A 25,208-nucleotide genomic window follows, 5' to 3' on the forward strand; every position below is an offset into this window, starting at 1 on the left:
GACAGGAGGGTTACCTGAAGGGGCAGAGTCGGCCGTGGTGGCCGTGCGGTTCTAGGCGCTGCAGTCCGGAACCGCGGGACTGCTACGGTCGCAGGTTCGAATCCTGCCTCGGGTATGGATGTGTGTGATGTTCTTAGGTTAGTTAAGTTTAAGTAGTTCTAAGTTCTAGGGGACTGATGACCTCAGATGTTAAGTCCCATAGTGCTCAGAGCCATTTGAACCATTTGAAGGGGCAGAGCTGTGGCCTTTTTTTCGTTTGTGGCGACATCTTGCTGTTTGAAGCGTCGCTGTGACCGAGGGCGACGTCGCAGGGCGGCACCCTTCTGCACCATTACAGAGGAAGGCTCAAATTTCAAACCTATGCGTCGCAGTGGAAGACAATTACGGTGTTTCGATAATGTGGCCCTTTTATTTTGTTGTGCAGTGATGTAACAAATGTATTCAGTATAATCTAGCTTTAACTTGTAAGAACGTATTATAACCGAAAACTGGTTACCGCTGTAACATATATACTGCAAACCTCTTTTCAGGGAATGCTAAAATTTTGATAAACCCTAATGCAAAAAGTACAAAAAATTAATTCTACTTTAACAGATTAAAATTAATATTTCATAAATCAAACTATCAGAAAACGATCAAGTAACTACAGTTATTTTATGTAGGAAACTGCAAGAGCAGACGCCCCTGAAGCGTCCGTGACAGTATTACGGTAAGTTTCTGATAACAGCATACTTCTCTTAATTGGGTCAACTTTTGGTTTTTGGTGAAACATTGTAAATTAACTAAACAAACACTGTTTTCTTTGCCTTGTTTCACAAATTTTATTATCAATGTTACTACACAGCCTAGGTTTCGGGTTATATGCTCATTTTCAAGCACATTACTGATTCCAAAGATGTCAATGCAGAAATAAACATGACGCCAAGGCAAACATGATCATCTCAACTTCTTAAGTTTTCGATCCATAGCTTAATGTAAAATTATATCTATGACCATTTTTAACAAATTACATATGTAACTACACAATTCAGCAATTACACTAACACGACAGGACTAAAGTCATGCACTTGCCAAGAACTTTTTATCTACTGATGGACTGACGCCCAAAGTTCAGATGATTATCTTAGTCTTGTCGTCATTCTTGTACGTGCATTAATATCTTTGGGACTCACTAGCGTACTTAAAAATGGGCTTATAACACGAAAACTAGGTTTTGTAGTAACGTTAATAATATAATTTGTGATACAAGGCAAAAAACAATGTTTTTTTAGCATAATTCTGTGCTTACTTAGGAGATTGTAGCGGACCAGCCAACATTGCGTATTTTGGGCATGTTGTTGCTGTGTAAGAAGCAGATTTCGCCGTAGTGCTACCTTTTCAGACGATTTAGTGACGTTCTGAACGTTCATTTGTTATGCTAATGTTGCTTGGGAGTTGTGTAGGCGCCATCATCATTGTAGCTGGCGGAATCCGAGCCAGCAGCGCTGAGGAAACTGAAGACGCCAAGGGGGGCAGCCCGTGCGGCCAAGTGTGACTTGGCAAACACTGTAATTGCCTCAGAGACAACCTCTCCGGCACATTTGCAGAACTTCTGCCTTCTCCTCGCTTTGCTCCCCTTCCCATTTGCCCTCATCGACCTAACCTCTGGCGGGACAGATCCTGTGTCCCAGACAGTTCAGGAAATAGTGACGTTCGGGAGAAAAAGATCTTAACAGACTGCTAGATAAAATCGACTGGCTTTCAAAGCTTCCGCACCAAGTTCCATTACGTATTCACTTGTTTCCACGTTATGTACTGGGGGCACAAAGATAACTTTATGCACTACTCAGATAACAGCCTCAGACAATTTTAACTACTTTTTACACAGCTTCCATTTTTGGAAGTTCTCAAGTTTAAAAAAGAAAAGGATAAGAACAGTGACAGATATCATAGCAGCCAAAATGCTTTTCGATCGCTCCAGTCCAGTACGCTATACACACATAACTGTAGTACAACCAGAAAAATATTCGAAGGAGATATGGAACATTAGTTTTTAGAATGAAGTTGCGGCACGCATGTTTCCCCGCACATCTTTACATGATTCGGGTGATAGTCTCTCCAAAAGGCTGCGACCATCCAGAAGACCACGGAGATCTGGATCATATCTTTTTTAGATGTACCAAATATGCTCCGAATCTAAGTAAACTGAAAAAAAGGCTCGCAAAAATGAAAATTCCCTTTCCAACAATTATGAAAACGGATCGAAACACTCTGGACCACAATAAAAAATTTATCTGCGAGGCGTTTTACGAAAGTGAGGTCAGATCGGTCGTGAAATGGAAACCACAGTGGAAATCCGATGACGCTTTGCATAGGTGCGTTGGACAGTGTCTCTGGTATGCCTGTTGATTGCTTCAAGTTTGTCTTTTCAGTTATAAGCGCAAAGTGAGCACGTAAAGATGCCTAGAAAACAGTCTCCCTCCAAATATGAGTGCCCATGAGAGATTTAGCCTGATCTGACGCAGCCCACACATCGTAACTGTCCTGCGTTTCCCCCTTTAAAACAGTTCTCGGTCGCATTCTGCAGGGGCAATGAGCACGCCCCTGCAGCGTTTTCGATGGGAAGTGTTTCATCGCCCTCCGTACAGCCTGGAATTTGCTCTCTCTGATTATCATCTGTGCTGACATGAACCACTGGCTATGTAGCCAACGTTTTGACACAGACAACGAACTGCAGATCAAAGTAAAGAATAAGCTAAAAGTGGAGGGAGCTGCCTTCTATGACGACGGTATTGGAAAGTTGGTACAATGCTATGACAAATATCTCAGAGAGAGCGGTGACTATGTAGAGACGCTGCTCGAAGTTGTGGTTAACTGTTGCAAATAAAACACTTTTGATTTTCACTGTGGTTTCCATTTCGCGACCGATCGGACATTACTTTCGTAATACGCCCCGTACAATGGTTAACGGTCAGAAAGGGGCTATCTTCAGGCTATTTATACCATGATTGTAGGCGATGGCGGTGAACGGAGCAGGTGTTATGACTCCACGAACGTCAACTGCTGACCTTGACGTTCGTGGAGTCATATCATCTGCTCGTGCTGTTTATAATTGGCCAAAGAAGTTTTAGCAGTTTTATGGGTGCTCTTAGTCATTTCGTATTTCCTACATTTCAGGTTTTCAGGGTCCTCGTTATTGTATGACGGTAACTTGTCATCTGCATAGCTGTTTTCGAATTATCTGTCCTTATCTGCAACTTAAATGGATACAGAAAGACGATACATATTTCGAGGAACTCCATTCGCAATTAAGATTTTTACTTCACAAAACACAACGTTTATGTTGCTCCCGTGCGTCTATAAACACAGCATCAACATAAACATTGTGTTTTGTGAAGCGCAGAAGTGTTACCTGCGAATGGAGTTCCTAAAAACATTTGTCACATTTGTGTGTGCTTTTTTTACAACACAGAAGCATGCAGATAAGGACAGATACTGCGAGAATATTACCCTGTTAAACGTTAACGTTACTTTGTTGTACACCGGTAGCTTCTCATTTACAAAAAGAAAGTCCGCAATGTATACAAAAACACATAGTTTACTAAGAAACCTCTTTGAAATAATTTTATGCCTAAATAGTAAAAGAAAGAAGAAAATATTTGTATGATATAAAAAGGCGACGGTGGAGGAAAATAATTAAAGTGAAATGGGCTGATAGAACGATAAATTAAGAAATAAAACTAGAAGGTAAGAAAGACTAGTAAAAATGATGAAAACGGAAATGACATCTCAGGTGCGATCTATAAACTGGCTACTACATTGTCTCGAGACCTGGCAGGAAATACAAAGAGATTCTGGTCGTATGTGAAGTATGATAGCGGCAGGACACAATTAATGCCTTCTGTGCGCGATAGCAATGGAGGTACTATCGAAGACAGTGCTGCCAAAGCAGAGTTACTAAACACGATCTTCCGAAATTTCTGCACCAAAGAAGACGAAGTAAATATTCCAGAAGTACATAACCTCGAAGTAGTGAAACAACTTATATCGCTTAATAAAGGCAAGTCTTCTGGTCCAGGCTGTATACCAATTAGGTTCCTTCCAGAGTATTCTGATACAATAGCTCCATAGTTAACAATCATATACAATCGCGCGTTCGACGAAAGATCCGTACCCAAAGACAACGAAGTTGCACAGGTCACACCAATGTTTAAGAAAGGTAGTAGGAGTAATCCACTAAATTACAGGTCCACGTAATTAACGTCAATGTGCAGGAGGATTTTGGAACAGGTATTCTTTTCGAACATTATGAATTACCTCGAAGAAAATGGTCTACTGACACACACTCAACACCAATTTAGAAAACAACGTTCTTGTGAAACATAACTAGCTCTTTACTAGCACGAAGTGTTGAGTGCTATTGTCATGGGATTTTAAATGGATTCCGTATTTCTGGATTTCCGGAAGGCTTTTGACTATGTACCATACAAGTGGCTTGTAGTGAAATTGGCTATTATGGAATATTGCAGCAGTTGTGTGACTGGATTCGTAATCTGCTGTCAGAGAGGTCGTATTTCGTAGTAACTGACGGAAAGTCATCAGTTAAAACGGAAGTGATTTATGGCGTTCCCCGAGGTAGTGTTATAGGCCCTTTGCTGATGATTATCTATATAAACGATTTGGGAGAGAACCTGAGCAGCCGTCTTAAATTGTTTGCAAATGACGCTGTCATTTGTCGACTAATAAAGTCACTGAAGATAAAAAAAATTGCAAAACGATTTAAAAAAAAAGATATCTGTACATCGCGAAAACTGACAATTGACTCTAAATAAAGCTAAAAGGAATCCGTTAAACTTCGGTTTCACGATAAATCAATCAAATCTAAAGGCCGTAAATTCAACTAAATATCTAGTCATTACAATTACGAAGAACTCAAACTGGAAGGAACACATAGAAAATGTTGTGGGGAAGGCTAACCACCGGCAAGACATTTAGAAAATTAACGGATCTACTAAAGAGACTGCCTACACTACGCTTGTCCGTCCTCATTTAGAACACTGCTGCGTGGTGTGGAATCCTTATCAGATAGGACTGCCGAAGTACAACGAAAAAGTTCCAAGAAGGTCAGCAGGTTTTGTATTATTGCGAAATAGGGGAGAGACTGCCACTGAAATGATACATGATTTGGGATGGACATCTTTAAAAGAAACGCGTTTTTCGTTGCGGAGGAATCTTCTACGAAATTCCAATGATCAGCTTTCTCCTTCGAATGAAAAATATTATGTTGACACCGACGTACACAGGGAGAAACGATCACCATGATAAAATAAGGGAAATCAGAGATCGCACGGAAAGATACAGATGTTCGTTTTTTCTGCGCGCTATGCGAGGTTGGAATACTGGACAACTGTGAAGGTGGTTCTATGAACTCTCTGCCAGACACTTAAATGTGATTTGCGGAGTATGTACGTAGATGCAGATTTACTACCAAGTGACATGAAACGAAAGATTACAGAGAAGGGAGGGAGAGGAAGCTGAATGAGACTTTGTGATACGAAAGTTGAATGAAGCTACCAGAAAATTAAGGAATAGGCACAAGCAGAGGAAAGTGGAGAGTGTACGCTCGATACCTGTACCGAAGAAGAAGAAGAGGAAGAAGAAATATAATAAGTTGGAAATACAATGTCAGGAGGATTCGGGGAAAAAGTAGCTACATTTAGACAAAAGGAACGATTCGAAAAAGATGTTGGAGGCTATACAAGGAGATGGAATATTTAAACATCCACATTTACCATGAAAAGTACAGTGACTGATAAAAAGAGAGAGACACCCACAAGGGCAAGAAGAATCGAAATGAAATTTCACGGTTGAGAGGGAATGTGGTTATTTCACTGATGCTGTCGCATGAGAGGTAACACATGACGACACAATATGTCCGTGGCGTAACGCTGTGCCATTAGAGTGCCTTCTAACACTACCAGTCGCGACCCAAAATGACTCCCGACAGTTCCCCACACAAATGTGGAACGCCGAAACATTGGGAGAATCAATGGATGTCAAATTAAATACTTTTCAGCCGTCAATTTTCAACCTTATTTTATTTGGCAACCAGTTTCAGCGTATAATTACGCTATATTCAGGCCCCTGACCGACATGCAGGAAGAATCTATCGCGGTTGTGTTCAATACAGGGGCCATCAATACTGGTATCAATAGATATTTGCTACAGTGATCACTTCATCCATGTTCTCTCAATCCATATTCCGTAGTAATTAGATTGTTCATTCCATTCAGAAGATCATGTAATTCTTCTTTTCTTTCACTCCTTTCACCTTGAATTTTAATTCCACTCCTGAAACTTTCTTTCATTTCTCTCATTGCTTTTCGATGTACAGAATGAGCAGGAGGGGAGAAAGGCTACATCCTTGTCTTACACCTTTTTTAATACGAGCTCCCAATCCTATTATTCCCTCTTGTCTCTTGTACTTATTGTATATTACCCGTCCCTCCCAATAGCTTCCCCGTGTTTTTCTCAGAATTTCGAACATCTTGCACCATTTTACATTGTCGAATGCTTTTTCCAGGTCTACAAATGCTACGAACGTGTCTTGATTTTTCTTTAGTCTTGCTTCCATTATCAACCGCAATGTCAGTGTTGCCTCTCTGGTACCTTTACCTTTCCTAAAGCCAAGCTGATCTTCACCTAAGACATTCTCAATTTTCTTTTCCATTCTTCTGTATATTGGTCTTGTCAGCTGCTTGGATGCATAATTTTTTAAGCTTATTATGTGATAATTATCGCACTTTTCAGCTCTTGCATGTCCTCGGAATATAATACCGTGCGGTAAGATCGTTGCAGCGAATAGCTAAATACCGGAATGACCGCCATCGGTTGAAGACTGGTGGAGTGAAACAGGAGAATTGCCATTACTGCCGTGTCTGCCTTCTGGAAATCGGTAGAAGGAAAGGAACTGACCTTGTTTAAGAGTACGTTGAGTGGTATGCAAACCAGTCAGTATTGTAGGTGTCTCATCGTATAAAAATCATATGCAGGGTCGACAAAATAAAAGTGTCTAGGAAAATAGGCAACCTATAGTAACATACAGCTAGCGCCTGCCTCCCTACAACTCTCCATACAGCCAAGTACGGTCAGCAGCCGCCTTCCTCGCTACACGTACTTCGGCGATTCCAGGAAAATTAGTCCTGTTCAGACATAAACAGGCGGAACTGCTTTCCAGCGGTAGGCACGCTTCCTGGTGGCTGTATTCTCGCCACAGGGGGCGCGGCAAGCTCAGTCACGTGTCTCCCAGCACTGGTACAGTATTCTTCGCAATCCGGCTATAAAGCTCGCCGATCGGTTGATCCACGGAAGTTACGCACTCCGTGGCGAAGCGGCGACCGTCCGGCCTCTCAATATGAAGCTCCCTTCGCCATAGGGAGTCGCTCCCTGGCCAAGTGCTGGTCGTCCACAGTCCCTCCTCCATAAGGAGCCCGAGCGCACTATTACCTAAGGATTGACGTTCGTCCACATTCGAAGGCCGAAGAGTGCAACGTCAGCCTCGTATTAAAAGCGTCGGAGCATCACTGAGTGCCAGAGTGCCTCTTCTGCACCCTCTGAAGACACCCCCACCATCATTTCCAAGCTATTACTCCGCGGGACAGCACCTATTTCGGACTTCGACCACAACCAATGACCGAGTAGCCCGTTGCAGGCCGCGTGTCAACCGTGAAACCATCACAGAGTACCTCCTTCGCATCACTTCGCCGATGTCGTCTCCGTCATCATCTTCGTGCTCCCTGCATTTCGGCGCTCGACCCTATCACTGATTATGTCCACCTACAACCATTACAAGGAATTCTGAAACTTCATTGTACATGACCAGCTTCTTTTTTACATTATCAATGCTACCCGTTTCGATCAGTAGACCATTACCGAGCTGAAGGGTAAGGGACATACAAAATCTTTAAGGTGCACAGGTCACCATATACTACCAAAATAAAAGTTATAGCATTAAATAACGCAGAAATTTCTTTCAAAGCCTAACCGGCTTGTCAATGACTACATTTGATGTGAAAGTCTTCAATGTAGTTGGGAAAACACAGCTTTTATTGCAATAAATAATCTCCAAAAGACACAGATATGTAGGAGACGCACACAAGACGATCACAGATTTCAAATTGAAGATAACTGTAATGGACTCGTAATAAAAATTTTTTTAGCAGCAAATATCAAAGGCAAATTGCTACAAATCTTGGACAAAGATCGTAAGAGAGTATCTGTAATCGATAATATATACATATCTCACAGGTGAATGTCAGGTCTTTGGAGTAATTTCAAGTATATCGATTTAACAACGATGTAAAGAGTGAAGTGGCTGAACGATAAATGTACTTAACAAACGGTATCGACAAAGCATAATTATAAAAACTTATACGGTGAGATGACAAGTGTGGTGAAGGGAAGCTTTAGAAAACATACGATGATAAATTAATAAAAAGCAAATAAGAAATTATAAAATGAACCTCCTGTAAGGTTATATGTCATACATAAATGAATCTGAGGGAATAGTGTTGTTTAATTACATCAGTCAAATGAGCATGTAAACAGTCGGGCATCAAAAAGTGTCATCATAATAAAGGGATTTTGTATCACATCAATCTTTTAATATAAACAGTCGAGTAGCTATTGGAAAACGTATTAACAATGTCAAAATAGGAAACATGTAAAGGGGTGCCTTACGTAAACAAAAGCCAAAAACTGTATAATAAAACAACGTATAACTACCTATGAAGTGATGCCTCATAAATAAAAAGGGAATATGACGGGTCTAGGGATGATATGTAAAGGTTACAATATCAATTGGACATTAATTTACAGGAAAATTAGATACAGCATGAAATGCAGCGTGTGGGACTAGGAAGGGGGGCGGGGCGGTGTGATTGAAATTTTTAGAGGTCAGGAATATATGTTATTGCCATTTCTAGGCCGGCCGGAGTGGCCGAGCGGTTCTAGGCGCTTCAGTCTGGAACCGCACTACCGCTACGGTTGCAGCTTCGAATCCTGCCTCGGGCATGGATGTGTGTGATGTGCTTCAAGTATTTCTAAGTTCTAGGGGACTGATGACCTTAGAAATTAAGTCCCATAGTGGTCAGAGCCATTTTTGAACCATTTCTAGGAACCTACAGTGTACAGCGACGTACTCCCAGCTGACACAAGACTCGCACCTAAGGACTATTGTTAGTTGTTCACTGTTCATCCAGTTTCTCACCAAGCGAGTATTATCACGTTTGTTCTTCGACTTAATAAAGTTCCGTACCTAGTAGCGTGTCGTTTCCAGTCACTCACGAACACAAAACAACGCAACATACATCATCTGCTCCACATGCATGCAATTATTTGAAGACCGATTCTGTTTGGCTCTCACTGTAGCTTACACAAAGCTCTTACCAAGCCAGATCCAATGCAGTTTCTTGCATCCTGTTATGACGTAAGACGGCTAAACGGCTACTTAGGCTCTGTAACGTTATTGACGTTTACTAGTAAAAGTGTGAAAATATTTTTCGATAACTGTGCTTTACTTATCAGCAATGTTGTTCACATCGCAAAACTTCTCACTCGCCCCAAGTGTCTTTGCAGACACTTCGTTCAGCAAACACGCTGGATTTACATTAACATCAACTGTCGACAGAAGCTCGCACAGGAGACAATAATTGCTGCCGTTTTGTCCCAGCAGGCCATACGTGGCGTCTCAGTTTTCGTCCTGGATTAATCTAAAGTTCTGCTTGTTCGGAAACTTATCTCCGTGACGCCTAATTAGGTGCTGCTCTGAAACACATCGCACTTACGCAGACGATAAATCAACCTTCCTCATCTTCGTGTCACATAAAAAACTTCCGAGAGGAAAGGGTGTATGTATTATTACATCAGCGCACCTCTTTCTCATCTACAGAGACATCACGGAAACGAACATCTATTTAAGTTGTAGCACAGGACCAACTTTATGCATGCGCTTCCTATTCTGAATGTCATACATGAAAAGTTTGATGTGTAGTAAACGTACAGAAAGAAAAAAAGATATTGTGGAGCGAAAATATCGTGAATTGGAAAATATTGAGGAGTTATAGTACCTGTTAGGAAATCTGGCAAAAATACATGAGCTGCAAGCGAAGATTAGGGAATGATCTACTCCTGGTATTTGTCCTAATATTTCGAGATTTATCAAATCGAAATTGAGAGACGGTAACCAGCCAACCGTTTTCGTAAGTGCTGTGGGAGAGGTCACGAATCGTGCCTCAGTAGTAAACGGTATCTGCATGTAACAAACAATACACTTGGGATCGAAATGTACAGTGGGAACTCTGAGGTCTCCTCAGCTTGCTCCGCAATAATTAATTACTTAGAGCCACCACACAACTAAGTTGGGAAAATTCAGTCATAAGAAAGGGAATTATTCACTTCTTTGATCCACATTAATTATATATCCTTCATTGATTTCATCAACTGGTCACAAAGTCAAATTATTAATGAAGTAGGTTCCTTCCGGTTGAGAGGTAACAAGAGGTTAAGTCTTGACACAATATTCTAGATTCGCATTGAGAAACGAAAAGAATTAGCTTACAAGAATTGTTGCGCATAGGGAAACGCGAGGTTAGATTTACTATGCCTATTCTAATAAGGAAGCCGAGTTGCCGTTGCATGCATTTACTTTCTGATATCATTCCAAGGAACAGTAAGTTGGATACTGGGCACTTCATGAACATAATTCATACAAAATTGGGGAAGGATCTGTTGAACTAACACATACACACACACACTACTTTCTCACTAAAAGAATAGAAACTGAAGGGAGTCAGCCTTTCACTACATGACTACAGACCACGAGGTTCGTGCCTCCCAGTAGATTGAGGTTAGATATGAAATGGTACACAACATTCACAAACTATGCAAGCTTATGCACAAAAGTGGGTGCAATATTTCTGTAAGTAGGCTGTTTAGATTTTTATGTAGGTAACGCCACGTAGCACTCTGTATGAAAATCACTGGCTCTGCTGTGTGCAGTCCGTGGCTCTTGGCATTGTTTGAATATTCGTTTGTGTAGTGTTGGGCAGTTGGATGTGAACAGCGCGTAGCGTTGTGCAGCTGGAGGTGAGCCCCTAGGAGTGGTGGATGTGAGAAGAGAGCTCGACGTGTGTCCGTCAGAGAAATGACTTTTCAACACTATTAAGGTAAATATCTTTTATTTAGCTGGTAGTATTGGCGCTCGCTGTATTGCAGTAATTCGAGTAGCGAAGAATTTTGTGATAAGTGAGTTATGAAAGGTATAGGTTATTGTTAGTCAGGGCCATTCTTTTGTAGGAATTACTGAAAGTCAGACTGCGTTGCGTAAAAATATTGTGAGTCAGTTTATTGAAAATGAGAATAAGTAAAGAGTGAAATGTCTGAGTACGTTCAGTTTTGCTCAGCTGTTTGAAAACGTAAGAGGTTTCCAGCAATGTCATTTATAAATTTTTCTGAGGGGATGTTTTAATTTAACAATATGGAACGATCGAAAATTTTCTAAATATTCATGAGATAAATTAACTGAGAAATACGTGCCTCGATAAGAAATGTACAAATCAACTGCGAAGGAAGTTAGAAAATGTTAAAGAAAAGAAGCTGACTGCTCAACGGACTCCTCTGTGCACGTGGGCTACATGAACAAAGAAAATACTCGAAAATCGGAGTTAAACGCAATAAAATCACACAAAAACATGTAACTACACTGAACATTTACTATCACACGAGTTCACCGTGCAAAATACTACTGGACGGTGCTGAGGCCACACAGAAGGAATTTGTGACCACGTGTGGTGCCAAACAAAAGAAAGTTCATAACACTAAAGCGAAACTGAATTTACGACAAGAACTGAAACCACATTCATACGAGGCTACATTCGCGCGAATTTTCTCTTACAGAAACTGTTCTTTTAAGACGTCAGAACCTCTTGGTGGACTGCATTTCCATGTCACAAGTTCTGGTAAGACAAAGTAAGTCACAGAAAAAGCAGACCTCGAAAACTACACCATTTCGTACTCTGAATAAAATGTGAACTATCATTCTGAGTTACCGCTCTGAAAAAAATTCGATTATAATACTTCAGTAACTTGAAGACTTACAAAATTAACATTGTAAGACAAAGTCCCTAGATTAACACTTGAAGTTGCGATATCCTCTCACGAACCGAATAGCACCAAGTGCGTTACCGCGCTTCCAGAATAATGAACCCCTGGTAAGTAGAGCTGACCAGAGGGGTCCTTTCCACCACCAGTCTAACGATATTAGAAAGACCACTTGGAAAGCACAAATCACTTTGCTTTACCTGATTCCACTAAGTTTGCCGCCCTGTATCTACAGCAGAGAGCAAAGTGCTGCGCTACTATTACAGAAATATTAAATAGACACACACATTCACTCGCTCCACATTCACTCACTCTTTTACGTAGACGGTAAAGAAGGAAGGGAAATGTGTATGCACAATATATAATCACGTAAATAGTACTGATGGCCTGCATAGCACATTAATATCCATATATAAATACGTCAGAAAAATGCAGAAAAGAGTTTGTCGGCAACGTTCAGTTAATTTATTATTTGAGAAGCATGTCCCACTTCTCAGTTTTCTCGCTGGTTGGGCCAATAAATGTACTAATAATTCGAGGTAAATCCGAGAAAGATTACATGAAACACCCCGACAGAGATGTTTCAAAAGCCGATCACCTGATGAATGGAGACCAGGCTCGCACATTGCTGTAAAGGTACACTCATGCCTGAACGTAATAATGCACCCTGTTAAAATGCAATTTGCTCAGACATGGATGACACAAGCGCAGTAAACAGGTCATTCTAGAGGACAGTACCAAATACGAAAATTGAACAGGGTGTTTTCTTCCATCTCTCTTGTTCAGTCCGCAGTTTGATACTCGTCCCTACAAACTTCTTCCATTTGACGCATGATCTGATTAAGCTTCAAACTGATGTTTTGCTGGAGTAAGGAGCAAATCCATAGATTTCCTTCATCTTCAGTGCTTCCTCAGCTGACTCATTTTTCAACACATGACTGGTAGCTCATTCAAATACGAAGATTGAACAGGGTGTCTTCTTCCATCTCTCTTGTTCAGTCTGCAGTTTGATACTCGTCCCTACAAACTTCTTTCATTTGACGCATGATCTGATTCAGCTTCAAACTGATGGTTTGATGGAGTAAGGAGCAAATCCATAGATTTGCTTCATCTTCAGTGCTTCCTCAGCTGACTCATTTTTCAACACATGACTGGTAGCTCACTCAGACAACGGTAGATAAAAAAATAAAAAAAGCTAGCATACTTCTCTTGATTTTATTCGATAATGTCATACATGAACATTTTTTGTGGTAAGTCATTAAGCCAAGCTAAGGTTTTCCTAGTAGAAAAGCGTATAGTAATTTGTGAACTAACGTCCTCCAGAGGCCTTCATAACTAACTACTGTTTCTCAATATACCCGTTCCTTAACGACGTTTTGTTATAAATAATATCTTTTGAGACCAACAGCTCAGTTCATGGAATCAGTAATAGAAATAAGAGAAATACTAAAAGAGATTTAAATACAATTTGGCCCAGAAAGGTGCCCACTATTCAGGAACACACGTTTTCAATAACTTGCCAATAACCATAATTCAGTTTAAGAGAAGCCTAAAGAATGTATTGGTGACCAACCCCTTCCACTCCATTGACGAGTTTCGTAACAGAATCGATTGATGTTAATATATGTGTGTAATGTCAAATAATGTATTACGGCGAAGCTGGTCGAATGTTCACGTGGTATTGTCGTGAGCTCTACGGAAAGAGATAGGACGACAGTGAAACTACCACTAGGCGTCAAATGGTTAGCCGTCATAACCATTCACAGAACCTGGGATTCGGAGGAATGTCTGCTCTATGAAGTAGGACACATGGTGATCGGTGGCATCTCTGCCGAACATGGAGATCTGCAGTAGACCGCACCGATGTATTAACATGTTGACCTAACAACATCGCCAGTTACGGTTGGAATGGGCACAGGACTGTCGGGATTCGGCCGTCGATCAATGGAAACGTGTATGCTCTTCGGGTGAATCACATTTTTGCTATGCTAGTTCGCCAGTAGACTACAAAAGCGCCGTCATTGATGTGAACGGCGGCTCGAAACGTGCATGGCGCCACGGATTCAGGCTGGGAAGCAGCATTATGCTATGGGAAACATCGTCCTGCGCTTACATGGGACCTGTGATAGTAATAGGAGACACGCTGTCAGCTGCGAACCACCTACATCCCTTCGTGTTTGATGTCTTTCCCGACGGTGATACCGTCTTTCAACAGTATAATGTCTCGGCGTCAGAACAGTGCTAGAGTGGTTTGAGGAGCACTATAGTGAACATATGTTGATGTCTCGGCGACCAAAAGTGCCTCGTGTATATCCTTTTCGAACCCATCTGGGTCGCTATCGGGCGGCATCACCGAGTACGTAAATCAACGGCACGTTGTTTACGCGAATTACATGACATGTGCGTAGATAGCTACTGCCGCATACCTCCACAAACCTACCAAAGAACTGCCCGATCCCTGATAAGCAGAATCAGTGGTGTATTTCATTCCAAAGACAGACAATCGAGCTATTATGCAGGTGGTCATAATGTTTTGGCTCATCAGTGTACGGGCGTATCTCTATCCCATGATCTTGTCATGTCAGTGCAGTAGACATTTCTGTTCAATGTTTTTGTATGAGTGTGAGGGTATTATTTTATTACGAGACTTAATATGGAATAGCCTCCCACGCTGTGGATCCTTTAAGTTCTACATCTACATCTACATACATACTTCGCAATCCACCATACGGTGCGTGGCGGAGGGTACCTCGTACCACACCTAGCATCTTCTCTCCCTGTTCCACTCCCAAACAGAACGAGGGAAAAATGACTGCCTATATGCCTCTGTACGAGCCCTAATCTCTCTTATCTTATCTTTGTGGTCTTTTCGCGAAATGTAAGTTGGCGGCAGTAAAATTGTACTGCAGTCAGCCTCAATTGCTGGTTGTCTAAATTTCCTCAGTAGCGATTCACGAAAACAACGCCTCCTTTCCTCTAGACAGTCCCACCCGGATTCCTGAAGCATTTCCGTAACAGTCGCTTGATGATCAAACCTACCAGTAACAAATCTAGCAGCCCGCCTCTGAATTACTTCTATGTCCTACCTCAATCCGACCCGATAGAGATCCCAAACACTCGAGCAGTACTCAAGACTAGGTCGTATTAGTGTTTTATAAACGCTCTCCTTTACAGATGAACCACATCTCTCAAAATTCTACCAATGAACCGAAGACCACTATCCGCCTTTCCCACAACTGCCATTACATGGTTTTCCCACCTCATATGGCTGTGCAATGTTACGCCCAAATATTTAATCGACGTGACTGTGTCAAGCGCTACACTACTAATGGAGTATTCAAACATTACAGGATTCTTTTTCCTATTCATCTGCATTAATTTACGTTTATCTACATTTAGAGTTAGCTACCATTCTTTACACCAATCACAAATCCTGTCAAAGTCATCTTGTATCCTCCTACAGTCACTCAACGACGATACCTTGCCGTGCACCACAACATCATCAGCAAACAGCCGCACATTGCTATCCATCCTATCAAAAAGATCATTTATGTAGATAGAAAACAACAGCGTACCTACCACACTTCCCTGGGGCACTCCAGATGATACCCTCACCTCCGATGAACACTCACCATCGACGACAAGTTCTACCTGTAGCTAGACATCCTACACCGACATGTTCTAAATGTATGTTGGTGTGTCTGACCATCGCTCTGGAGTTCCTAAAGCCGCCAAGATGCTGCTTTTCGTCGACATAAAATGAGCCTGCTATCATCTTCAGCACTGCTCTGTGAGTATACGGACTTGCACATAAGGCTACGACAAACCCAACACACTGGTGATTCCTCTGAAGATAGAGTCCTCTGAAGATAGTTTGGTCTTTATCTGTGCTACGTAATGACGTACGATAGCCTCATTTTAGCGCGAGCGCTCTGTTTCCAGCGACTGCTGGTGCTCGACTAGCAGCCTCCTGAACATACGTCTGATAATGGATCAAAAAGCACATCTAGTCTTTGTCTTTTCAGCTATGCGGGCCTCTTATACAGCATATTCGGAGTAGTTTAAGAGATACATTTTTCATCCAATCATTCCCATACAACCGATGTCTAAGGAGAAAGCTCGTTGCTCAACCCAGACTCGACGGAAAGACAGTGCTGTTGATTGTGCGACTGTGGTGGGGTAGGAGTGAGGATATCCTTACTTTATTTCTGAGTAACCGGTATTTTGGGACATGTGTTTGGTCCTGGTTATAACAGGCTTTTATTCATTTGTTTTACTCATAACCAGGTAAAAATACCGTCATATCAATTTGTCGTAGTAGCACTGTTAAAATTCTTTGTTTTTAAATAAATCTTTTCATATTAAGGGAAATGTTTATTTTTTAAATTTCTATCGTTTTGCAATATTTAGTGGCTGTAGAAAAGGGGAAAAGGATAATGGGAAACGTGATCAGTCTCATTTTAATAACAATGCACACAGTTATAACTAGCAACGAATCGATACAGCATTTCTGAGACAGTGATGCACCTTTTGCCGTATGGCGTGGTCTGTTACATGGCACGAGTGTATGTACAGTGGATAAGACTTACTCCCTCGTGATCTGTCCTGTAGTTTCTCTCTGACGTCCTCGGTTGATTGCAGAATGCTACCATCCATAGTCTGGAATTTTTTTTTTTATGAAGTGCGGTGAAGTACATAGCTTCATTAGCCTCAGCGGATTGGAAACGAACTTGCGACATCATATAAGGAGAAAACATCCCAATTGTCCTTGCTGGAGAAGGTATATTTGATTGACAGACCTATAATTCTATTGAAGTGCTGTGAACTTGGAATCGTAACTGAAGCCTTAATTTTACTGTTGCTTCGGGGTGAAAAAGTAATGTTGCGAGCGAAGTCATCAATTTGTGACTTGCTCTCGCCGTCCCAGTGACCATATCCTTAATCTTCGTCATCTTTGCCGAAGAAAATACCACAGCTTCAATCCCATATCGATCGAGATGTACTACTCCTCCACCTTCATTACAATTTTTCAATATTTGATCGAAATCTACGTCTGCAATTGGAAATAATTGCAAATAAAAACCGAAAACGGGTTTTTTCGAAAACAGATTATTTTGTGAACACAGAAAACGGTCTTTGTTGCACAAGATAGATTTATTTAATCTTCACATGTGAGACGTTTCGCCTGTTCTAGACATCACCAAACGGTCTGGGGTATTACAAACTTATATAAGTTTTAAACTGCTATTAGAGGCCATAATAAATGTATAAATTAAAAATAACAAGAGGAATACGTATACCGATTGGACTATGGAGCACAGGGTCACATTTGTGTTTCAGGAAGTGGCGACGGTTATAAGTTTCAGCTCATAAAATATTGCATCTTAAATGAGCTTAACGATAAAAATTCTTGCTAATAATAACCAAGGCGTCGAAAGCAATTAGGAGTCCCATAGAAGTGGGAGGCAAAAGCTAGAAAGCCACAGTCAATGGCTCATTGCGTCACCTTGAAGCATCACGGCAAAAGGTAACGACAGTAGCATGTAGAAAACTACTAAAGCGTCTAAGGGGTACCTATCTTGGGCAAATAATCATATTCAGTGAGCAGAAAAAGCTGTACTTTGCACTCGTGAGTTTTTTCTGTTCACTGTATAATCCTATTTCCCTAAGTTACGTGCCCCTTGCACGCTTTAGTAGTTTTCTTTTTGCTACCGTCGTTACCTTTTTCCCGTAATGCTTCACGGTGATGTAATGAGGCATTGGCAGTGGCTATCTGGCTGTTACCTCCCAGTTCTTTCGGACTCTTAATCACGTTTGACGACCTGGTTGGTAGAAGGAAGAATTTTGCAGCTCTCTGGATGTTACTTCCCAGTTCTATGGAACTCTTTAATTACGTGCCATGCCTTGGTTACGATTAGCAAGATTTTTTTATCGGTAAGCTTAGTTAAGGTCCAATTAGCAATTTATACTTATACCATTCTGTAAGTACTTGGAAGTATGGTTGAACGAAATGGACAGTATTTTCAAAGAAAGATATAGGATGAGCATCAACAAAAGCAAAACGATGATAATGGAACGTAGTCGAATGAAATCAGGTGAGGATGAAGGAATTATATGAGGAAATGGCGCACCAAAGTAGCAAAATGAATTTCGTTATTTGGGAAGCAAAATAACTGATGATGGTCGAAGTAGGGAGGATTTAAAATGTAGACTGGATATGGCAAGAAAAGTGTTTCTGAGGAAGAGAAATTTGTTGATGTTGAGTATAGATTTAAGTGTCAGGAAGTCCATTCTGAAAAGTATTTGTATGGAGTGTAGTCATGTATGGAAGTGAAACATGGACCATGAACAGTTTAGACAAGAAGCGAATAGAAGCATTTGAAATGTGGTGTTACAGAAGAGTGCTGAAGATTCGGTGGGTACATCACGTAACTAATGAGGAGGTACTGAATAGAATTGGAGAGAAGAGAAATATGTGGTACAATCTGACCAAAAGAAGGGATCGATTGGTAGGACACATTCTGTGGCATCAAGGGATCACCAATTTACTACTGGAGGGAAGTGTGTCGGATAAAAATCGTAGAGGGAGACCAAGAGATGAATACAGTTGGCACCTTCAGAGGGATGTAAGGCGCAGTAATTACACGGAGATGAAGAGGCTTGCACAGGCTAGAGTAGCATGGTGAGCTGCATCAAACCAGCCTTTGGACTGAAGATGACAACAACAACAACCATTCTGTAATTTTTCTAGATTGTCTGTGATGCCTAGAACAGGCGAAACGCATCATATGTGAAGATAAGTAGACCTGTCTTGTGCAGCTGTTATTTCTGTTCTAAATACCTATCACGGTTTCTGCTATGGCCTTCTCCACCAGACATCATGGTGCCTAGACTATCAGCAACCAAACTGACAGTCTGCAGCCGCGGGTTGTCCGCTTCGCAGGCACACCGAAGCACTACACAACCGACATGCAATATTGATGAACGGCCACAACAACAGCAACAACAACAACACAGCAAAGACAACAGCGGCCACCAGGGGCCACTACCGGCCCACATAAACATAAGGAAGAGGTCGCTGAAGATCCCGGAACTAATTTCACACGTCAAACCACGTGATGGAAAATAGTTCAGAAGTACTCATCCGCCGAAGCGGTATAATGGCCGGCGCTCGGCCGCACATCGGCCCCCGAGTCCTTTTGCATTTCCCTCCACTGCCTCTTATTATTCCCTCTCGCGTCTGCCCTGCCCCTCTCCCCCCTTATGAGTCATCTCCCTCCTTGGTTCCCCCCCCCCCCTTTCGTTTTCTTCCTTGTTCTTCCCCCTCCCCCAAGCCCCCCCCCCCCCCCCCCATCTGCCTTTGGCTCGGGAGTATCATATTTGTGCCACCATTTTCGTGCAGTGTTTTACAGTGTGTGTTTTTCAGTGAGTGTTCCGTGGTGTGTCTTTAGGGAAGTGTAGCGACCAGCCATCATACTGTCGCTGGGTGTGACCTTTTTTATCTCTTGAAAACAGAAACCAGACTGTCGCCATGTTTTTTAATTGTGTGTCTACTATGTTACTTGTCTGATTCCTGTGAATTTTATCGACATTGCCAACCCCTTTTGCTTTCTGTTTTAACTTACCGCATTTTTACGCCGTTTTACACTTTAAGCCATCATTTTATAGCCTGTTTTTCCTCGTTTCTTTCTTCTTCCTTTTCTTAAAGAAAAGTCTATAGGCTGTAGAGAAGCGTACTAAGCTGCTGCCAGCCCACCCCCTTCGGGGGAATTGAAAATCGATAAAGAAAAAAAAAGGCACATCGGCAGTTCACCAACCACCAGCAGACGTGGATAGCTGCCGCCCCAACAGCCCGGCTTGGATCTTCTCGCTGATTTCTGGATTAGGCTTGGTATATCGCAGAAATCTCTGTCGGAGACTAGTAGAAAATTATTTCAGTTGTTTTATATATTATTCTTGTATGTAGTTGTGATTCGAGGACGGATCACTGTTTTGTGTTGGCGTTATACTTGGAGAATTTGTTTTGGTTAATTGAACAGTCCAATAAATTGATTTCGGACTTTGATCGTTAGTTTCTTCTGCTTACGCAGATATATCAGTTTCCACTGCGCTAGTCAACAGTTATTGTGAGCGGTTTTAACAGGCACTTTAAAATAGAGACGGAAAGAACCGGTATAGCCGAAAACCCGTCGTTTCGGCGATAACCGCCATCCATGCGGTTGCGTGCGTGAGAGGTGCGGTACTCACCGGAGAGCAGCAACTTCTCCTGGCGGTCGTTCTCCTTCTGGGTGCGGCAGCGCGTCTCCATGGAGCGGTGGGTCTCCAGGAAGGCCTTGCGCTGGCCGCGGTCCGTCAGGTACTTGGTGTACATGCCGGCGAAGTTCACCGCCACGTACAGCATCGCATTCGTGCACAGCTGCAGCAGCACCGAGTGCAGGTCCACCACCTGCAACCACAACGCGCTGCGTTCACAGTCTGATCTCAAACGAGGTGGCTGGCTGGCTGGCTGGTTTCGGGGTAGGGGACCAAACGGCGACTCCATCAGTACCATCGGGTTAGGGAAGGTTGGGGAAGGAAATCAGCCGTACCCTTTCAAACAACCGTCCCGGAATTCGCCTGAAGTGAATTAGGGAACACAAGCTACGACATGGTCGCGAATGGAACAGTGACCCGAAAATGTAGAATAAATTTCTGTTATTTTACGTCTGAGGTCACACACTTGTTGGTCCGACTACCGGTTTCGGTCAGTAATGACCATCTTCAGATCTGTTTAATAAAATATTTCCTGACATACTGGAGCCATAGTAGCATCGTAAAATGCTAAACAAAAAATCAGCGCTAGCATTATATTGTATTGTATGTTAACCGCAGCCGCAGTGGTCCACAACCCCACGACGACTACCATGGTCCACTTCACCCCTCCGCCGCCCCACATCGAACCCAGGATTATTGAACGATTCGGCCCCCGGTGGACCACGCCAGGGAACATCTCACACCAGGTGAGTGTAATCCCTATGTTTGCGTGGTAGAGTAATGGTGGTGTATGCGTACGTGGAGAAAATTTTGCGCAGCAATCGCCGACATAGGTGGTTAGTGTTTAACGTCCCGTCGACAACGAGGTCATTAGAGGGTGAGCGCAAGCTCGGGTTAGAGAAGGATGTGGGAAGGAAATCGGCCGTGCTCTTTCAAAGGAACCATCCCGGCATTTGCCTGAAACGATTTAGGGAAATCACAGAAAACCTAAATCAGGATGGCTGGAGACGGGATTGAACCGTCGTCCTCCCGAATGCGAGTCCAGTGTGCTAACCACTGCGTCACCTCGCTCGGTCATCGCCGACATAGTGTAACTGAGGCGGAATAAGGGGCACCAGCCCGCATTCGCCGAGGCAGATGGGAAACCGTCTAAAAACCATCCGCAGACTGGCCGGTTCACCGGACTTCGACACAAATCCGCCGGGTGGATTCGTACCGGGGACCAGGCGCTCCTTCCCGCCCGGAAAGCCGTGCGTTAGACCGCACGGCCAACCGGGAGGGTCAGCGCTAGCATTGTCACACATATATAAATAATAGTATACACAAGGGTCATATTGTCGGCAGCGCTACTGTTCCAAAACTGCTTACAAAAATTGCTTGCAAAACACTTGTAAGACCGATTTTTAAGTATTCCTCGTCATTCTGAGAAACTTACCAGGTTACAGTAATAAGACAGAGAAGATTCAACGTAGAACGTCGTGTGGCAACCTCGAGAGCGATACGGAGATGTTCAACAATCACCAGAGTATAATAATAAATATACAGTGTATCGAATCTAGACATGGGCAAACCCGTTCATCCTTGGAAACTACCGGGTGATCAAAAAGTCAGTATAAATTTGAAAACTTAATAAACCACTGAATGATGTAGATAGAGAGGTAAAAATAGACACACATGCTTGGAATGACACGGGGTTTTATTAGAACCACTCCATATCGCTAGACGCATCAAAGATCTCTTGCGCGCGTCCTTTGGTGATGACCGTGTGCTTAGCCGCCACTTTCGTCATGCTTGGCCTCCCAGGTCCACAGACCTCAGTCCGTGCGATTATTGGTTTTGGGGTTACCTGAAGTCGCAAGTGTATCGTGATCGACCGACATCTCTAGGGATGCTGAAACACAACCTCCGACGCCAATGTCTCACCTTAACTCCGGACATGCTTTACAGTGCTGTTAACAACATTATTCCTCGACAACAGCTATTGTTGAGGACTGATATTGGACAAATTGAGCATTTCCTGTAATGAATGTCATCTTTACTTTGTCTTACTTTGTTATGCTAATTATTCCTTTTCTGATCAGATGAAGCGCCATCTGTCCTACTTTTCTGAACTTTGGTATTTTTTTCGTTCTAATAAAACTCCATGTCATTCCTAGCTTGCGTGTCAGTTTGTACTTCTCTATCCACATTATTTCGCGATTTATTCAGTTTTCAAATTTATACTGACTTTTTGGTCACTTTTTAGTTCACTGATGATCGCTCTTTTTTGAAAGCCGTTCATTTTTACTAGTCACTGTTCATTTGTGCATGGTATATGGTTCTTATGAAAAACTGAAAGTAGCATAGGTGACTGAAGATGGAAGGCGCCAAGAGGGAGCACTTGCCTTTCCCGTAGAGTAAAGAGTTTTTATTGATAACAGAATTCTCACACAATTGTAACTTTCGTGATTCAGAAAAATCTCTCATTTAGCCAAATGTAGCGTTGTGTAGGTCGTTACAGTGAAATAATATGTGGCGTACGAGAAACCGACCCCGAGTACAGACTGCTCGCCAGTTACGCACAATTTGTTGACCACTACGAGCAGAATAGATAAACATGTAATAATTAGGCAGTGGAGAAATAACAAATAAGCTAATGCAAACAACAAGTTCGAAACAATAGATGACGACTGGTGGGCCGCCACCCTGTACCACTGAAATGATATTGTAGGAGTTATAATATTGTCTTTACAAAACGTGACACCAGACACTCGAATGTAGTCGGTCTGCCTTCCATAATAATGAACATGCTCTTTTCCCTTGGATCAAAAATAGACGGAAAATGGCCACTCGTGTGAGATGTGCCGACTTCTTTTGCATGTGTAATAATAAAAAAATCTTGCCTTTTTGCAAGTATTTCTTCTGCTGTTTGTCGAAGTAGTGAAGTAAGCTGTTATGCAGTTTTGTTACCTGAAAAGATTTATGTATTACATACCACGTAATTTTTATGAAATTTACGTAATTGTAAAATACATTTTAATTACCGGTCATGGACGCTGAATAGAATATGAAAAGAACCAGAAGTTCAGAGTTCAAAAAAGGTTTGAAACATCTAGAATGGGCGTGCGCAGCGAACAAAACGAATAACAACTCGATACTGAACTAACTATGAGCAGTCGGCAGTGGAACTGCGACGAGTGGCCACGTGAAGGACGAATCCGGCCTAGCGAGACCGAGACCGAGACAGACGGGAACGGTACCGAAGCTGGAACGAGACCGGCCGTTTCTCGTTCCAGGGAACTATACGTAGAAAGCCGCGATCGAAGCGAACTATGAAAGACCGTTCGTTAGAATTCGTTCCTCGCTCGTTCCGTTCATCTTGATGAACCGTCCCTTTGGACCCGTTAGTTCACGAACGACCCATATTTAATCAAATCTTACCCTCACCCACCCCACATGTTCTGGACCCAATATGGTCTAACAATACCAACCCAAGGCAAAATACGACATTCGACGACCTACTACAAAATGGCACTGAAGCTATAGCAGGTCGATAGGCCTTGTCTGTGAGAGGCAAAACAAGCGGAAGTAGAAGGTAGTTGATCTGTTGGGTCTGCTCATGGAGGACCAAGTTCGAGCCTGGGTGTGGCCACCTTGGCGCGAATAATGGCGCGAAGTATTTATTTTATAGCTGATAGTGTGAAATAACAGTCAACATATTTTTGTTCACGGCTGCCGAACGCAGTCTTAAAAGACAGTGGCTAACTCAAGTGCAAATGTGAATAGCGTGCTTATGCTTGTACTCTGAGTGAACTTTAGTTCGAATTAGGGACACTGTCATGAACTCAAGATACCGGATGACTATAATTAAAGTGCAGGTACTCACGGAGATCCAGTGTGGGCTGCAACAATCGTACAGCAGTGAAACTTGTCAGATACAACAATACGATAATGAGGAACCTATTTACCCTGATAAAAGTTAGTTCCAATTTTGGCCACCAGGTGAAAATCTCGCGCTGTAAGTTGTTTGTCTGATGGTATGACATCCAGCTTGTCATTTGACAATTGTTAACGTGAGTGAGCAGTAAGGCTGTAGAAGAGAGACAGTACGCACTTAGTGAAACTCTTTTATGTGATTGGTAGTAATTACGTTGCTGCATTGAGAAATCGTGACCGACTGAAAGGTCTGAGGAGCGGCGTTTTGTCATTAAATGGTTTAAAGAAGATGACAATGAAATCCGAGAGCTAGGTACCTAGAAGAGAAAGGTTGCTGTTGCTGTGACTGACCATGCAGAATGTGCCCCAGGCAGCGCTAGTCTTCGTGCAGTGTACAAGAATTGTTCATCCTATGGTCGAGGGCACGGAAAGTTTCGCAGTCCATATTACAACTATTACCCGTACAAGATCCAGGCGGTGCAGTAACTGAAACCTCATGCTCCACAACGACGTTCTGAATTTGCTCTTCGGTTTCCAGTACGTTGATGACATGTGGCCGAGCAGTGTTTTATGGAGTGTCGAGGCACATTTTACTCTACAAGGTGCAGTGAATAAACAGAAATCCTCCATTTGGGCACCGCAAACAGACTGCTGTGCATGAAGGGTATAAGATTCCTGCTTTGGCAGAGCACAACTGTGTGGTAACCACTGTTTTCAAGCAAGATGAGGCAACACCTCATGTCGCTCACCCAATGAAAGACCTGCTTAATGCACCCTTCCACGAACTTGTTATCTGCAGAGATTTTCCAGATGCATGATCAGCGAGATCACCTGATGTGAATACCAGTGACTTTTGGCTCCGGGGGATTTTCCAGATGCGTGACCTGCAACATCATCTGATT

At 42.5% G+C, this 25,208-nt stretch overlaps 1 protein-coding gene across 4 annotated transcripts in view; it reads right to left on the reverse strand.

Annotated features, from left to right (window-relative positions):
* The window catches only part of LOC126335244 (adenylate cyclase type 8), a 1,717,934-nt gene that overhangs the window by 328,891 nt on the left and 1,363,835 nt on the right, over positions 1–25,208 (reverse strand). For all 4 annotated transcript variants that reach the window (XM_049998287.1, XM_049998288.1, XM_049998286.1 and 1 more), the window contains exon 7: positions 20,386–20,584. In XM_049998287.1, the coding sequence (XP_049854244.1) occupies positions 20,386–20,584 (199 nt within the window). The remainder of the gene's footprint in view (positions 1–20,385; positions 20,585–25,208) is intronic.

The sequence above is a fragment of the Schistocerca gregaria genome, chromosome 2 (assembly GCF_023897955.1).
Source record: "Schistocerca gregaria isolate iqSchGreg1 chromosome 2, iqSchGreg1.2, whole genome shotgun sequence".
In the NCBI taxonomy this organism is placed as follows: Eukaryota; Metazoa; Arthropoda; class Insecta; order Orthoptera; family Acrididae; genus Schistocerca; species Schistocerca gregaria.